Genomic DNA, 18,157 nt, shown 5'->3' with positions numbered 1-18,157 from the left:
AACCGATGGGATCCTTAATTTGGATAAGGCCCTATCTTGGACAGAGTATTGGCTCAGTTGCAACCATTACTGCAGTTACTAAAACATTCTAATGATCCAGCAGAATCCTGAATACTAAACAAGGAAGCATTAAGTGTAATTCATATGGTAGAACAATCTGTACCTGAGAAATTTGTCTCTCAAATAGATCTGTCTCAGGTAGTACAGTTCTTTGTACTAATCGACAAAACTGTACCAGTTGGTGCTCTAGTACAATGGAACCCTGAATGGGATGACCCATTACCTATTCTAGAATGGATGTTTCTGTCATTCCAGCCACAAAAAACTGCTCCTGGACTGTTTGAGCTTATTTCTGACATAATCATAGAAGCGAGAAAGTGATGTTTAGAACTAACAGGGTGTGATCTGGCTACGGTTGTTTTACCTGTGCAAAACTGGTATTTTGAATGGTCCCTGGCAAATAATTACAATGCAGGCAGCCATGGCAGGTTTTCAAGAACAGATATCATATCACCTGCCATCACACCCACTACTGAAATTTGCTCAGGAAGTACCATTTGGTCAGAAAAATGTAAGCCAACCAGAACCTGTGACAGGCCTCACTGTTTTTACAGATGGCTCTGGAAAACCAGGTAAGGCAGCAGTAGTAAGGTATGAAAACCATGATTGGAAAAACAAGGTAGTACATCAAAAAGGTTCCCCACAGGTAGTGGAGCTATGTGCCATGGCTGTTGCCTCCTCTATTTTTACTTCTCCTGTGAATATTGTAACTGATTCAGCATATGTAGCCAACTTGGTTACTTGATAGGATAAAGTAGTCCTGACTCAGTCAGACAATCAATTATTATTTGATGTGCTTTTGGAACTCTGGAATAACCTTATTTTGTCACACATGTCCATAGTCATACTACTTTACCAGGGTTTTACATGGAAGGCAATGCTAGAGCAGATGCTCTTGTTTCCGCTATGGCTCTGGGTCCTATTCCTAACATGAAGCAACAAGCCGTATTATCGCATCAATTTTTTCATCAAGGCTTTCAAGCTTTACGACAGCAGTTTGGTCTGTATCATACTGAAGCTTGCCCTATAGTAGCTGACTGTCCTGATTGTCAAGGAACTCACACTCCGGTGTATTTCGGTACCAACTCTAGAGGTATGCAGGCTCTACAAATTTGGCCAACTGATGCTCCTCATATAGATGAATTTCACTGACAGAAATATGTTCATGTTTCTATTGATACTTATTCTCATGCCTTGGTAGCAACAGCATATAATGGGGTAACAAGAAAAGATGTAGTTCGACGTTTGCAGAAGGCCTTTTCTATGCTTGGGGTGCCGCACCATATCAAAACAGACAATGGCCCATCATATGTTTCGAAGAAAGTTATAACATCTTTCAATTTGTGGGGTGTTGCTCATATTACGGGTATTCCCCATTCCCCAACAGGGCAAGCAATTGTTGAACGTGTGCATGGCACATTGAAGTGACAGCTTTAAAAACAAAAAGGGGGAATGATTGGGGAACCACCCCAGGCTCGTTTAGATAAAACAGTTTATGTTCTTAACTTTCTCCATTATGGGGATAATTCTTCTCTACCTCCTCTTTTTCAACATTTTTTCCTCTCTTTTTTCCAAACAGGATTTGCAAAAGGGTGTCAAAGTACATTGGTTACTGGCCAATGGAGTGGACCGTGTGAATTATTAACCTGGGTCAGGGGTTATGCTTGTGTCTCTGCAGATGCCGGCCCTCGCTGGGTTCCTGCTCAGTGTGTTCGGCCTGTGCTGGAACCTACATCTGGGTGAAGAATGGGTAATTCCACAACCCAAGCAGAATGTTTGGGTAACTCTGGCAAACATGACACATCAGGAAACTTTGTGTCTCTCTACTGTGAGCCCTGAAAACCCATTCTCCACGTGCTTGGTGGGATTGCCAGTAGACACAATGCAGAACCCACTGTGCAACGTGGATCTCTGCAGCTCTCCAAAAAGCTGTATGGACAATTGGGATTTGGTGTATGCTCACTTCCCTCAAGTGGTACAGGAAACACAAGAACTGGAACTACTAGGATCAGTAATCATGGATGCCTGCCTGTTTTTTAATTATAGTAGTACCAAAAAGTAGTACAAAACGTAAAGGACAGAATGTAAATGCCACTTTACCGATTCATCGCAATGCAACGGCTTGGTGTGCCTATACCAATCCGAACGTATCTCAGTCATTTGGTGTTCCCATTGCTCTACCCCCTGGAATATTCTTGATATGTGGGGATAGAGCCGGGGGAGGACTGCCATCAACGCTTAATGGCGGCCCATGTAGCCTTGGTCATCTTACTTTGCTAACACCTAGTATTACAATGATACACAAAAAATTGTGACATATAAGGAATACACATCAATTTGCTGAGAACTGTGATGACAAAGTAACATTTTGGAATCCAGGTCAAATTATCGCATCCTCCTTTTTTGCACCAGGAGTCGCTGCTCAGCTGCGCTAAAGAAATTGTCTGATTTGGGGTGTTGGCTGAGTAGACAGGACAGGGCTACATCACTGGCACTTAGTGGGTAGATAGTGTTAGACATGATGTAGATAGTGTTAGACATGCTACTTTGTAGAATAGAGCTGCCATAATTTTTTTTTGCTTTTAGCACAAGGACATGGGTGCAAAGATTTTGAAGGAATGTGTTGTATGCATTTATCGGATCACTCCAAGTCAATCCATAAAAGCATACAGCAGCTAAAAGAAGGAGTAGAACATTTATGGGTGCATGATAATCTAGATTTGGTTAACAACAATGTTCAAAGGCTGCAGACTCTGTGGATGGTTAATATCTTTGGTCAAGACTGTGGGACTAATTATTTTGATAGCTGTGGTTGTGTTATTGATGTTGCCTTGCTTTGTCAGTTTCTTGCAAAGGGCCCTGCAAAAAACTGTTCATGCAATATTTTTAGCACAAATAAAAAAAGTGGGAATTGTCGGGGAAGGCAGCTGGTCTGCTGATAACCTGACTGAAGAAGAGTTTGACCTGGACAAGGTTGCAGTGTACCCTTGAGATAGGGAAGCTTTGCTTAAAGCAAGTAACTTTCAAGGGGCTGATAAGTACACAGCAGGATGAAGCAAGCAGGTTATCCAATGAGAATGTTAAAACCAACTTTTTGACCAATTATACTGTAACACTCTGACACTTGAAAGATATAAAACTGCACGCTTTTAGTAATAAAAAAACCCAGCCGCTTGTTCACCCATGTGAGTGTGTTGTGTGTCGCTTTGTCCGTCTCTACAGCGACACTCCCTCACTACCAAAACCTCGCCGTGCAAGCCCAGTGGAGCGGGGCAGGGATGGCGAAGGGGAGCAGGCGGTGTGGAGCTGGAGTTCCCGGGAGACTTGGCAGCCTGTGCGTGCTGCGGCCCATAGCAGGGAGCCGGGCACCACAGACGCTTCTCCAACAGCCTCCCGGCCGTTAATGTGAATGCTGTAGCCCCCGTACTGCGTGTTTGTGATCTTCTCTGCCAGGCGGCTGCACATACACCGTAGGGCCACCCAGAAGACGCCGGTGTCGGGGATGACACTACCGCCCAGGGTAGCACTGCAGCGGCAAAGGGAGGGAGGGGGCCACGCACCCCGCCCTCAGCGTTCGGGAACTAATACAGAACTCACGGGGCCTCGGGAGAGAGCGCGAACGGCCGCGGGGTGGGAACAGGGACCGACCCCCCGATCCGCCTCGAGCCCCGGCCCCGGTCCTGACCCGCCCCGGCGCGGCCCGGCGGCCGCGGGCCGAGCGCCGGGCGGAACCGCGCTGCCGCCGCCGCTGTTTCCGGCGGAGCCGGGGGAAGGAGGGACTCGGCCGGAGCATGGCGGCGCGCTGGGCTGCCCGCTGCCCGCGGGAGGGGCGCCGTGAGTGGCGGCGGGCCGGGCGCGGGCGTGGCGGGGCGCTGGGTGTGCGCCGGGACGGCTTCGGGCTCGTCTTGCGCCGGTGCTCCGAGGGGCCCGGCCTGGGGCAGCCGTGCCGTGCCGTGCCGTGCCGTGCCGTGCCGTGCCGTGCGGGGCGGCCCGGCCTGGCCCGGCTCGGCCCGGGTGCCCGGCCCGCCGGGCTGAGGAGGCCGCTGTGGGCGCGGCTGCCGTGGGCGGGAGGCCCTGTCGACCCCGTACCCCGCGCAGGGCCGGGCCGGGCCGGGCCGGGCCGCGGTGTGTCGGGGGCGGTTGGCCTGTCTGAGGGAAGGGCCTCTGCAGCAGAGCACGTCCCTAAGCTTCCGCTGGTGCGGAGTTCTCGGTTGTGACTCCCTGCAGGCGTTGCAGGGACCAAGAACGGACGGGCTGTAAGAGCCGCTGAAGTGCTCGCTCACCGTAAGCGTATTGAGGCGGGCACAGGGATTAGCAGTGCAGTGGCATGTCTCATTTTCTTTAGAAACCAACCTCTTATAAAGAGGCTTTGAAAACTTATTGCTTATTTTAGATCTTTCCTTTTACCAGGGTTCTTCTCCACACCAACAGTTTCTCGGCTGACATCAGATGAACTGATTCTGATGCGTAATGAACTCTTCAACAGAGAGAAAGAGAGGCAGTTGTCTCTTTATCCACGAATTGAGAAAATTGAAGTAAAATACACTGGGAAATCTCACCCCGGCACCGTGTTTATAATGAACAAAGCCTTGTCTACTCCGTACAATTGTGCCATGCGTAAGTGAATGGACTCTTAAACTAACGTTGTGCCACCAATAATGAAAATCGTGCTGCCAGTTGAAGTAGTTGTTATCTCAATTTGAAATGTTAGTGTTATTGACATTTTAGTGACCAATGCCACAGATGTGCATTCAGAATATTTGCGTTTAGTAAGTTTAAAATACATTTGTACTAAAATACATCAGCAGAAACTGAGCTGATTGGAGTCTGTTAATAGCTCATCCTTCCAAGTCATTTACAAAAGTGAAACTTGCAGTTTGCTGTTACAAATGTAGGGGTCTAAACTGCTGACTCTGAGGAATATGGTTAATAACTGTGTACTACTTGTTTTACTTTCTTTAGACTTAAGTGAGTGGCATTGCAAGAAATCTGTTCTAGCTCTTGTGGATGGTGAAGTCTGGGATATGTACAAACCCTTGACCAAATCATGTGAAATTCAGTTCCTTACTTTCAAAGATGAAGATCCAGAGGAAGTAAACAAGGTAAATCTGTATCTTGTCCTATTGTAGGTGACCCTGATTATGACCACTTGATTATGTTTGCCCTTTGCAGTTCTGTGTCCATCTGCTTTCTTGAACTTTGTGGTCGTGAAAGTTCAGATATTTTTAATAGTTGGTTGGCACACCATGATTATCATTAGCTGGATCAGGGTGTGGGCTAGGTGATGTGTGGGCATCCCTTTCAACTGATATTGTTATATTATTCTATGATTTAAGATTTAAATATCTCCAGGGAAACATTTGGCTTGCATTTCAAGTGCAGTTTTGATTTTTTTTAAAAATTGATTTTATATGGAGAAACATCTCCAAATAGAAGATTAAATACTAAAGAAAGTAATGCTTGGGTTGACAGCTAGGTTTGTGCGTCACTCAGTTGGATGTTGGTATTCTCTTGGAATAAATCGCTGATGTTCATCTGCTATGGGTAATACATTTATGTTTTGAAATTCTCTTTACAGGCCTATTGGCGTTCCTGTGCCATGATCATGGCGTGTGTGTTAAAGCGGGCATTCAAAGATGAGTACTCAGTCAATCTGATTAAATCTCCAGAAGTGCCAGGTGATATAAGTGTTTTATATTGATTGTCTTGTCTTTTCCTGCTTCTTAAGTGAGTGTCTACTAGTGTTACCAAAAAACCAGAGGCTCCTTTTCCAGTGAATGAAGGTGCTTAGCATTGATATGTGTATTATGTGCTGTTGTTGTAGTCTTTAATTTATAGTAATCACACTGAAAACAATTTTGTTATCAAAGCACAGAAGATTGGTCTGTGTGGCAACTGCTTTTCAGACCACTTAGGATTTCATAGGTTAAGTTAGTAATTCCTGGACATAACCTTTTTATTGTGAAGTTACATGAGTGAAGGTATTTAGAAGACGTGATGTGTTTCTGTGAAATTCCTGTAGTAACTGTATAACCTTGTGAGCACTTGAGTTACTAAAAATCATGATGTATGCATTAAGGTGGAAGATTATTGAAGTACAAACAGGGTTAGTAACAACTTTTGCTCAGCTGTGACCTGATCAAAGATTTCCAAAAGTGAGAAAATGCATGAGGGGAGGTTATTTAAATAACAAAGCATCCGTGATTATGCATTTGATATACAAGAAAGTTGATTGCCAGTCATGTGGAATCCTCCTACAGTTGATTCACTTTTTAGCAGTTCCAGCATTTGTCTCGATTGGTAAGTGTAGAGTGGATATTTCAGTTTCACCAGGATTTGGAGTATTCTTGCATATATTGAGCTATATCATTATACTGTATGTATAGAAATAGTGTGAGCTTACTGGGTTCATAAGCTTGTTTTCTAAGATGACAATAACTGAATAAATATACACACAGAGTGTTCTGATGACTATCACAGAAATTTGTGTTGTCTTTATAATGAATTTGTGCCATGCTTGTGTCATGGATAAACATTCTACCTCAGCTCTAAGATTGTCTGATTTCTCTATGCAATAAATTCCTCTTTACAGCTTAATAGTGCAAGTTTACTTTTAGTGTACTGTGCATACACAGGAAAAATGTGAAATGTTTTCAGAGTGTTTTTCTTTCAATGTTAGATGCAGTGTTCAGAAGCACTACTTTTTTTTTCTCCTTAATGGGGTTGTATTATACTGACACTAAAACTCATTTCAAATTACTTTCTTATTCATTGATATTAAATGAAAATGATTCGGGTTAGATCTGTCATTTGTATAATCACAGCTGAAAATTTATATTATGGATTTCTTGAGATAATTTTTCTCATTCATTTTTATATAAGAACATAGTATGACAATGAAATACATATTTTGTTACAAACGTCAATATTCTTCTCTTTGGAATTGGAATTGCAGTGATCTCTGGAGCTTTTTGTTATGATGTAATTTTGGACAATAGACTGAATGACTGGAAACCAACAAACGTAAGCACAATAACTTCTTGCCTGGAAAGTTGTAGAGCTTGTATCCTTGTCCAGTGGTTCTTTCTTAATGGGGGAGAGGGGGCGGTGTGTTTTTTTTTCTTTTTGTTGGGTATATCTACAGTAGTGTTTGTTTAGGTTAGGAGATGTCTTTGGAAACTAATCTCTGCATTTGCCACATACTGGCTATCACTGCAGAGTGCTCTCAGAGCACACAGACTGGTTTCCTTTCAGATGCAATTAAACCTTGAGCTGTCCTCCAGATGCTTACACGTTTTAGGTCTGTGGGACTAGAGTAAGTTCTAGTCTGAAATACAATTAAAGACAGTTGACGTGGCCATTGGCACCTTGGTACCGTCTTTGTTACTATACAGATCTGCTCCTGCTCACCTGCTCTTGCCTGGTAATGTGGATGAAACCACAGTTTTTGTGTAAGTAGAGCCCTCTGAAAATAAAAATGTGTGTAATACGCAGATTTTCACCTCGTGGTTTATAGCATAATCAGTTTATTGTGGCAAAAGAACTGTGGGCACATTGAGCTGAAGCTCTCCTTAATAGCTTGCTTGTATTTCATTCTCTTCAGTAAATCTAATAACCTAAAACCTCATTTCGTAGCTGGTCTGATTACAATTGTTTTAATCATCTGGTACCTATTCTTGTTCTCATGCCCAAATATCAGCAGAGGTGTGTACAGCTAACAAAGCGGTATTGGTACAATGCAGGTTTTTTCTTCCATATGATCTTGTGGTTGAAGTAACTTAGTAGGAAATATTTTCTATGTGACATTATAAGTTTTTATTAATAAAAATTTCTTACTTATCAGTAAATCTGAGTATACAGAGCTTTGGTTTCTGGACCAAGGTGATCAATTTCTATTTATTAATTATTCAGTACTTTTTTGCCCTTTGATTCCGTCACAATAGAGGCCATGTGTAAGTGGAGTCATGATTTTGGGAAACAAGATACACAATCTTGCTACTATGTATGTATATCATGTAGGGAAAATCTGAGAAGTTTAACTCCAAGTAATGTATTGTTTCTGGTGGGAAAAATGCCTGTTGATTTGACTGGGCAGTGCATCAGTCCATTTAAACAGCGATGATCTGTAGCAATCTCTTGCTGATACATAGCAAGAGTTACAGTCCTACAGGAATATTCTTATATTTCAGGTTTATAGTAGATAATCCTTGTTGTTTTAGCTAATATTTAGTGTTTCCTATGCTTTGTCTATTCACTACAGCTGTGAAGCAGTGGTGACAGTTTTGTATGTATCAACTGTTTTTTAGGACAGCTTCCGTTCCCTTACAAGGGATGCCACAAAGCTAATTCATAAAGACCTGCCATTTGAAACACTGCATGTTGAAGCAAAAGTAGCACATGAAATGTTTCAGCATAACAGGTAAGTGCCTAAATTTGCCTTTCTTATAGAAAGGCAATTAGGAATTTATTTAAATCTCTGATTGGTTTTGTAAATCTAAAATAAGATGTGACAGATGAGGTAAGAAGATAGTTCTCCTGCTACTTTGAATGAGTCTGCCTCCATTCTCTTTGTCACACTACCTTAATTTATTTTTAATGTTCTCTCCAGAGGCTAACACTTTACAGGATGTAGTTTTGTGGCAAATGAAAGACTGTAGACTTCTTTGTTTATTAGTGAGCTCTAAGATTTCACTGCTTTTAAATTGAAGTTCTGGTGGTTAGATTTGGAGTGCTAGTTACTCTCAGCCTTTGCTGAAAAGCTGTGGTGTTCAAAGGAATGTAGATTTTTCGTATCATGGTATCTTCAAAGGAAGATTTGATGATACACAGGTTTTTAGCTCTGCAGAGGGAAAATGGATAAAATACTGTGGCTTTGCTATGAAAGAACTTGTTCAAAACACTCCAGCCTTCTTCAGTGAAAAAACACTTAATGTTTTGGGAAAAAAGTTCTCTGATCCATAGCTTTTTAGTAGTTGGAGAGAGGTGGGGGAAAATGATAAATCATTTATCATTTTGTGAACCAAAATGAAATTATGTTAAAACTAAAGTTGCAAAAATAGTTAGTTTTTTAGCTTAATAATGATGATATTAATGTGACATACAGACAGACATCTCTTTGCTATGTTGGCTGGCAAGCACTGACAGTAGGTGGGAGCTGACTTTTGATATTAGCTTTAGACATTGTATGTGTATATTTGTGTGTGAGTGTGTGTGTGTGTAGAAAGAGCAGAGAACACTTGGCTGTCTTGCAGATGGCCAGCTGTTGAGGGCCACAGATGGCATAAAATCAGTTTAGGTGGTCTGATAGCATCTTATAGTCTTACATGTGACTTGAAAAACTCTTTATTTGAAGTAGTAGGTTAATTTTATTTTTCTGTTGAGGGAGCACGGCCCTCCTATAACATATACGTAGAATAGAACAGACTATTTTAGTAGCAAAGGAACTACAATGATCATCTAATACAACAGGGCTGACCAAAAATTAAGGCGTGTTATTAAGGGCATTGTCTAAATGCCTCTTAAACACTGACAGGCTTGGGGCATCAACCACCTCTCCAGGAAGCCTGTTTCAGTGTTTGACCACCCTCTTTGTAAAGGAATGCTTCACAATGTCAGTCTGAACTTCCCCTGGTGCAGCTTTGAACCATTCCCACACATCCTGTCACTGGATCCCAGGGAGGAGAGCTCAGCACCTCCCTGTCCCCTTCCCCTCCTCAGGAAGCTGGAGAGAGCAAGGAGGTCACTCCTCAGCTTCCTTTTCTCCACAGTAGACAAGCCCAAAGTCCTCAGCTGCTCCTCGCAGGACATGGCTTCCAGCCCTTTCACCAGCTTTGCTGCCCTCCTCTGGACACATTCAAGGACCTTCACATCCTTCTTAAAGTGTGGAGCCCAGAACTGCACACAGCACTCAAAGCAAGGCTGCACCAGTGCTGAATACAGTGGGATAATCACCTCTCCTGACTGGATAGTTTTACAGTGTTTGATGGACCCCAGGATTGGTTTGCCCTTTGGGCTGTCAGGGCACATGCTACTAACTTGTCCTGAGCCCTGCTGTTGACCAGCCCTCCCAGATCCCTTTCTGCAGGGCTGTTATCCAGCCACTCCTCTCCCAGTTTATACGTGTGCCCAGCGTTAATCCCTCACAGGTGCAGAATTGGCATTTGAACTTGTTAAATTTCATGCTGTTGATGATTGTTCAGTGCTCCAATCTGTCTAGGTTCCTCTGCAAGGCCTCTTGTCCTACAAGTCAACAACACTTCCCAGTTTGGTATCATCAGCAAACTTGCTAATTGTACATTCAACTCCTGCATCCAGATCACGGATAAATGTATTGAACAGAACTGGCCCTAGAATTGGGCCCTGAGGAACACCACTGGTGACTGGCTGCCAGCCAGATGTAGCCCCATTCACTACAAGTTTTTTTGCTCTGTCCTTCTGCCAGTTCTTCACCCAGTGCACCACAAACCTACTTATCCCACAACTGGACAACTTGTCCAGAAAGGTGCCATGAGGGACAGTATCAAAAGCCTTACTAAAGTCCCAAAAAACTACATTCACCTCCTTCCCTTCATCAGCTGGGCAGGTGACCTTTTAGAAAAATATGGAATTAGTTAAGCAGGTCTTTCCCTTTGCAAACACGTGTTGACTGTGCCCGATGATTGCATTGTTTTTTGAATGCATTTCTATAGTATTCAGTATAATCTTCTCCATAATTTTTCTGGGAACTGTCGTTAGACTAACAGGTCTGTATGACAAGCTTTATGAAACATGTCATATAAAATTAAGAATTCAAACCTGTTTCAAAGCTCACATAAATATGATCATGATTTTTAAGAATGCTCCTTAAATCTATCTCTTAAGTATTCTTACAAGAACTAGGTGTTAAAGGTGAGGATTTTTTTAACCTTTTTTTGTCTTGTTCAGGTACAAAATGGAGATGATAGAACGAAAAGCTTCTCAGAATGCAGAAGGAATTGTAACATTACATAGGTGAGCAAAATTGAACTCTCATTCTGTAATGATTCACTGAAAGATTTGATTATATTGCAAGTACTTTCCATAGGTGTGGAGTAAGTTACTTGTGATAGTTTTCAATTTAAAAATCACTTGTATTCATTGCTGTATGTAGTCTGTCTTAAGATGTTGGTTTTGTTTTTGTGTTTGGGTTTTTTTTTTTTTAATACAACCATTGTTTTGTGATACTTAGCACTTGGTGGATCTCACTACATTTCTATTTCTTGCTATGTTAAAGGTGGTAAGTGCCAGAGAAGGCTTACTGCTTTAAATGCTTTTACATAAAATCTAAATAATTCTCTAGAGTTTGACAGGTTAAACAAAATACAAACCAAATACTTGTCTGAAAACAGGAGTTAGCATTGCATAGTGATTTTTTTTTTTTCCAGAGTTGTCAAGATCTTCCTAACTGGCAAGCTGCTGCCTTGTAGTGGTGGAGATGAGAATGGCTCCTGGGATACGGTGCAAGATATAAAAGTTCTTAGGCTGGAAGCAGGAAGCTTGTGCTGTATCTCAGTCATAGAGAAGAATTTCAGACTAGCTTAGGCTGGTGTAGGATATTCAGTTTTCTAGATGTCTAAATTTTGCTGCATTTGATTTTTGGAATCCACATCTCTCTAAAGGAACAGATGGCTTTGCCAGTGATGGTTCTTGGAATTTTAAAACAATGCTGTGTCTGTTCTCTCCTTCCTCCCACTCTCCAATTTGCTCAGTAAGAGGGAAAATGGACTTACCTATTGATTTCTGGGAGACATTTGTTCCAAGTATTCTTTTGCTGTACATTTATTTTTTTTTTCTCTCACTTTTCTTAATTGATTTGCAGTTTTCCCAGACCTGAAAGGGAATTACCTGTGCAGGTTGTAAACACTGTACTGTGGAAAATACATGCTCTTGGAGAGAAATCTGGTGAACGACAGTTATCCCACTTTTAAAGCCAAGATGTCTTCAAAGATTTGTTAAATCTAGGATCCTCTGTCTAGACTTAAGGTTTAAATTTCATAGGTTAATTTTAGGAAATTGTGTGACTTATACTTTTGCTTCAGGAGACCTAGAAATGTTGAACTGGGGATTTGTTTAGATTTGGTTTGGGATTTGTGTGGATTTTCTTCCATCTGTTCTGGGGATAGGAATTTGCTAATCAAAAATAAAAACAAATAGGCTTGGAATTCTCTCTAAATATATTTGACATAGGGGTTTTTTTCTCCCATCAGGTTTGGTGACTTTGTAGATGTTAGTGAAGGCCCTCATATTCCAAGAACAAGTTTCTGTTTCCAGTATGAGATAACGGCAGCCCATAATCTTCAGACTAACCAATCTGAATTGATAAGGAGGTTCCAAGGTGTGTCCCTGCCAGTGCATCTGAAGGTAACTAATCCATCATGTACAGGTTTTCCTTCTTTAAGTTAGGACATCTGTCTTACTTTCAGACCTTTATTATATGCTGTGCTAGTAGCCAAATGTAATTCAGAGGTTGGAACAGTAGCAGAAGGGGAAGGCCCATGGTGATGACTATGTTGGATGTTTGGGGTTTTACTGGAACTATTGTGGATGTGAAGTCATCTAGAAGAGTTTGCATCAGAGGGCGCTTAATGTTATTTTTCAGTACTGAAAGTGTTGTTTCAGTTATTCAATTTCTGCATGGATATTTCATTCAGCTTGCCTTAGTTGTGCATCCTAATCTTCTGAAATAGAGGCTGATGACAGTGTTTATTCAGATTCAGGAAAGAGCAGAACTTTGAATTTATTCTCAAGATAAAGGATGCCATTTTGAAGTCTTTTAGGACACCAAAGTAAAACTTAAGACTCGTTAGTGCTAGGACTTTTTTTTTTTTTTTATTAAACAAAGGCTTTGCACGACTATAGGTAGAGGCAGGAGTCTTTCTTCCCATTCCTGTTGACTTACATGATTTTAATCTGTGGTTTAGCACGTGTGCTGTTCTCTCAGTTGGGGAAGTTTTCAAGAGACAAGTGAGCACTGGGTTCCTCACTTCATCTCTGTGTTCCCTTCCTCCTCATAAGATTTTAATTCCTGTTTTTACTCATTACCCCCTCAATGATTCCACACATTGGATGGGTGTGATTAGCATTTATTCAAGTCCCACATATGGGCTAATTGGACACTGAAATTATAAACTGTAACATCTAAATTAGGGATTGTTATGGTTTTGTGCCACCATTTCTATACATTTGTCAGATTCTCTTCTATGATAAGATTTTCTTTTTTTACCTCCACTAACATAATTTAATGATATTTAATGCAGGCTTACCACATCGTGTGGCAAAAACTGCTGGAAAGATCAAAAAGGCTGGTAAGTTTCAGTGGCGAAGTAGAGCTTACCAAATATAAAGATATGCTGTGATCGAGTAGAATTTGAATGATATAGGTAATGTATTCAGGAACTTATCTTTAGGAATGGAAATGTTCACAGGTTAAAAATTGGATGCACAGGAAATCTAACTGCTGTGTAGCAGAGGGTATGCTAGTACTGTTTCTGAAGTCTAGTTATTAAAATGCACTGTACAGTTTAAAACCCCCCCCCCCCCCCACTATTCAACTGATAGAATTTGTGCTATTAAAAAAAACAACCCTGGAGCAAATTATATCAGACTTCCTATCTGTGGCTCTGAAGCTGTCTGCTTCTGAGAATCCCACATGCTTTTTGTAGTAATCTCTCTAAGCTGTTGTTAATTTTATCTTTAAAATATATTGGTATTTTTCAAATTAATCTCTAGAATTAATATTGGTATCACATGCATGTAAAATTTAAATTTTTTTTTCCTGTTTTAATCATGAACGTGAAATAAGAAAAGTAAAATTGGAATAATGTATTTACACTTACTTAGATTTTAGGTAATAGGTTTTCTGCCACAGGTTTGAGAGAACACATGCAAACATATTTCTATAAGTAAATGCAGTGATAAAATCTAATACCACTGAGTGAACCTAGGTGAAAGTTACTGGAGGTAAAAGTGATGCTATGTCACAAAACTGCATAAATGCAGTAGTTTGTGTATTTTTTGCCTGTTTAAAACCTACATGGACAATAAGTTTCTTGCAAACATTTTTCTGTTCAACAACTAGTGTTTCAAAGTTGAAATGTACTTTTTTATCCAAGACAAGCTTTACAATGACTGAGTAAATGCAAAAGGCAAGTTTTTAAGATAGATGGAACTATAAAATAATGTAAGCTGTATATAACCAGAGACTCGCTATCAAGACATGCTTTAACATAAGAAATATTTGTAAGAATTAAAAAACAAATGTTTTGGAGCCTTTGGATCAAATACTTTACTATTTGTGTGGCAAGAGAGAGAAAGCGTGCTGTATGTCTACTGAAACTTGTTAGCCAAGGATGTGCTCAGAGCCCATGATACTTTTCTCTAAAAACAGTTAGAAGATGCTTGTCATTCAGGTTGTTTCATTTTGGAGACAATAATTGTCTTTGTAGGCTATCCTTTCTTGTTGCAGTGACAGTATGAGAGGAGGATTTCCAGGGTCAAGGAGAATGAAATAATTTTAAAAAACATAACAAAATGGATACATTTCTGCAGGTCACTGAAGAAAAATACTTGGAAGCAGCAGCAGAATGTCATGAGGCAAAAGATGGAACTGAAGAAGGAAAAACTGTATCAATTTAACTTTAACCTCTAAATGTACATAATAAAATGTGTATTTTTACATGACTTTGCTTCATCTAGAAATGTCTTTGGTAATTAATTTGAATTCTGTGGACTTAAATCACAGATAGATTTCAAGCCATTATCAGTCATTTCAGTCCACTTAAAAAATTTCACTTAAAACATTACTTTCTCCCCTTTGTTTTATTTGCGCTAACTCATCTTGCAAGTTGTCCTTATCTTGACAGCAATTGTATGTGTCCCTGTGTTGTCCTCTGTGATTAAATGCAGCATGGCATACAGACTGTAGTTGAACTGGCAGCTGAAAAGGCCATCCTCTTTATCGTGATATAATTTCAAGACCCCTTGTTTGGTCTTTTGTGAAGGAATTACTCCCTTCTAATTTCTGACCCGATGTGTGTGTTTCTTGCTGGAACTTCCTGATAAAATTCCACTGAGTGCTTTGCCTACTGCAATAGAAAGTTGAGACAAATAGTACCTGGAAAAAAAAAGAAAAAAGGAAAAAGATGCCCTTTCAGAAGTCCTTAAAAGATTAAAAAATATTATTTTACTAATTTTGATTTCCTGTCAGAATTGAAATTGGATACTCTGTGTGTTTCTGGTTCAAAAGACTGCATTCAGTATACAACTGTGTAATCGCCATTGCTTTACTAATACAAAAGTAGCAGAATGTAAAAGCAGAGAAGTTCTTTCAGTTTAAGTATCTTCTGCTGTACAAGTGCAGTTAAAGATTGTTTTCCAGAATAGTACCAGGAGTGTAGTCTATTACTTTCATCCCCAGTGTAATAAGATTTATTAAGCATTTTCATGCTTTGATACTTAAATATGGTGAATTCGATTAAATTTCACAAGGGGTTTTGTTAGATGATTTTTTCTGATGTTTTGTATTTTCATTCCTAGTTTATTGGAGCTGTTCTCATTATGCCAGAAGAGATTTTCATTAATATTTGAAGTGCATATATTTTATCTGAATTTTATCCCAGTTACTGTTTTTTACCATTCACTGTGTCACTTGCTTTCTAATAACTGCTACTATGGTTTTGTAAGAGCAGGGTAGCAAATCAGTAAAGTACATTTAGGTAAGGAATTCTTACCTAACTTAATCCAAGTAAACAATAAATAAATGATGAATATTTTGGAGCACAGAAGATGACATGCAAATGGTAAAAGTAGGTTTTGGTGAAACTGCAGAAATCTACTTAAGGTATGTGTTAAAATATGTTTGTTCCTACGCATTTCTGTGCTTGGTGCAATCTTTAGCTATTGAGATTTACTGGCATACAGTGATGTTCGAAGTCTGTCAGTATGCTGACAGTCTATGACCTCTAATTTAGTTTCCTGTCTAATACAACACATCTTTATAGTCCATGCCTTCTCAGAGTACTTTAAAAACTGGGTTTTTTTCCTCATGATTAATGTTGCAGAGGACTTTTAATAATGGTATCAGATGCTTATTGTTTTAAATAAGATTCTCGGTTCAAGGTTTATCTTAAGAGTACACACACATTCTATGTTTTCTTAAGACTATAAATGATCTTTGCACTGAACTTCAAATATTTGTGTTTCTTTTAAACCTAACCTTCCAGTGTATACTTTGGCTTTGAATCTGTTGCTCTGGTGCTACTGAAGGAGCAGGCGTTGGTTCCTGTCTTGAGGAACACAAAATTTGCTGGGGTTTTTGTTTGTGTTCTTTTTTGGAGGTGCCTGCTGTCTCTGATTAACTCAAGACCATAGTGAAATTATGCCAGTGGGGTTTGATTTAGGTGGTGTGTTTTGAATCTTAAGCCAGTTACATCACCCACCCACAGAGTCTCTTGATGTCTGCTCTGTATTTTGGGAATCCAGTTGAGAATTCCTCCCAGATTCCCCTACCTGCAGAGGAAGGTGAGAATGCTGCTTCCCCTTAGGAAATTTTTTAACCTTAGCTGGACTTCCATGTTTCAGAGCTTTTCTGGGTTTTTTTCTGAGGGGGAGGGAACCTGTGTTTTACAGTGTGAGAAACTGAAAGGTGTATAGCTGGGCTAAAAAGTCTGGAGAGGGAATTTCCCTTTCCTGACCTTTACTGGGTCTAAGCCAAGCAGGTGTGGGATGGGCAGGGGAGTTTGCCACAGGGCCTGGGGAGCTCCCAGAGCTGCCGCGAGTAGGTGGGAGCAGCGGCCACAAGAGGAGATGTGCTGCCTTACTGCTGGGACAGGAGCTGTGGGGACACGGGTGAATCCCCATGGAAGGGACTCGTGCAGGTGCAGAACTATGTTATTCAAAATGCTGTTGAGGGCTGCCAGCTGAAGTTTACATGAGATTCAACTTCCCTTCGCATCTGCAGAGGTCTTTGTGTAAAAAGATGGAAGTTCAAACTTCTGCAGCACTTGGTTCTAGCTCACATCTTGGTTTACGTGGGCTCCAGAAGTCAGGTCTTCCTTTGGGAGTGATGGGGCTGGGGGATGTTGTTGAAAAGCAACAGGATTCTTGCAGAGGACAGTAGCAGTTAAGAGAGAGCTGGGTTATAGAACACAGAGTCCACTTCTTACCACCGATATGGTGGTTACAGCACTTTTTGAAATAGGATTTGTAGATTCAATTCCCTGTTCTGCCAGAGAGGGATTCAGAGTTACGCTTGCAGGGAGAGACATCTGTGGGATTTTTTGGGAGGGATGGATCATAAGGTACTTTGAGTATTTCCCACCCAATCTGTATGAAGTGATGCCACTACTAGAAAAAAGTCCTGAAGATTTCCTGGATGAGCATGAGAACAAATGGAAACAATGCTTACAGCAGCCACAGCAACAGGAAGATCAGGTCCCTGAGCTCAGGGTCATTTCTGTATTTTATCATTAGTTGTTGGCATATAAAATGCTGAAATTGTCTACCTAGAAGAATGTTACAGCAGCTAGCTAGAGTAATGCTTCCTTTCTCTTTTTGGCTGAAGGATTGCTGAACTGCAGGGTGGTACTAGCTTGGCTGTCTATTTGGAGCTGTGCTCTGACATACACCTGGAACTATAGCTGTATACCAAACTTAAAGCCATGGGTATGGCAAAGCTTTGTCTGGGTGTGATTCTAGATGTGTGTGCACTGTCCTGCCTACCGTGGGGCCTGGCCCGATCTTCTTCATCGGAAGCCAAAAGAGACCACTGTAGGTCACTTCAAAAAGACAGAAGAAAGTAGAATTATTTCTCCATACTGAATGCTAGAGATCCCAGAAACTACAGGGATTAGGGGAGGGCAGGTGGACAAAAGAGACTGCAGAATTAAACCAAGTCCCCTCCTTGACCATTTATCCTCTTTATTAAATTGCTCTTCAGTGTAAAGAAGCAGTTTTTACTGTATCCATTCAATGAAAGAAATGCAGAGACAGCTAAAGATAAGAATCTAGGAAGATGCTGTACTGCAAGGTATAGATGATGGAGGAAGGGAAGGGCAAGGTGATTTGGGGTGGTTTTTTTTTT

At 40.8% G+C, this 18,157-nt stretch overlaps 1 protein-coding gene across 5 annotated transcripts; it reads left to right on the top strand.

Moving 5' to 3' along the window:
• The first annotated feature begins 3,716 nt into the window (after positions 1–3,716).
• Positions 3,717–16,266, top strand: MRPL39 (mitochondrial ribosomal protein L39). Of its 5 annotated transcripts, none has more exons than XM_074902209.1 (10): positions 3,723–3,894; positions 4,471–4,677; positions 5,023–5,162; positions 5,639–5,738; positions 7,016–7,083; positions 8,367–8,479; positions 10,984–11,049; positions 12,285–12,438; positions 13,335–13,382; positions 14,523–14,757. In XM_074902209.1, exons 1-10 carry the CDS (start codon positions 3,852–3,854, stop codon positions 14,586–14,588), a joined length of 1,005 nt encoding a protein of 334 aa, XP_074758310.1. In that variant the 5' UTR covers positions 3,723–3,851; the 3' UTR covers positions 14,589–14,757. The 5 variants fall into 5 exon arrangements, with proteins under 5 accessions (XP_074758331.1, XP_074758310.1, XP_074758320.1 ...); XM_074902219.1 differs by having other exon boundaries at positions 3,725–3,894; positions 14,543–14,757; XM_074902200.1 differs by having other exon boundaries at positions 3,726–3,894; positions 14,626–16,266.
• Positions 16,267–18,157: the final 1,891 nt, after the last annotated feature.

The sequence above is a fragment of the Athene noctua genome, chromosome 1, assembly GCF_965140245.1.
Source record: "Athene noctua chromosome 1, bAthNoc1.hap1.1, whole genome shotgun sequence".
NCBI lineage: Eukaryota > Metazoa > Chordata > Aves > Strigiformes > Strigidae > Athene > Athene noctua.
Note: the sequence above shows the minus strand (reverse complement) of the source record. Positions and strands in the feature narration are given on the sequence as shown.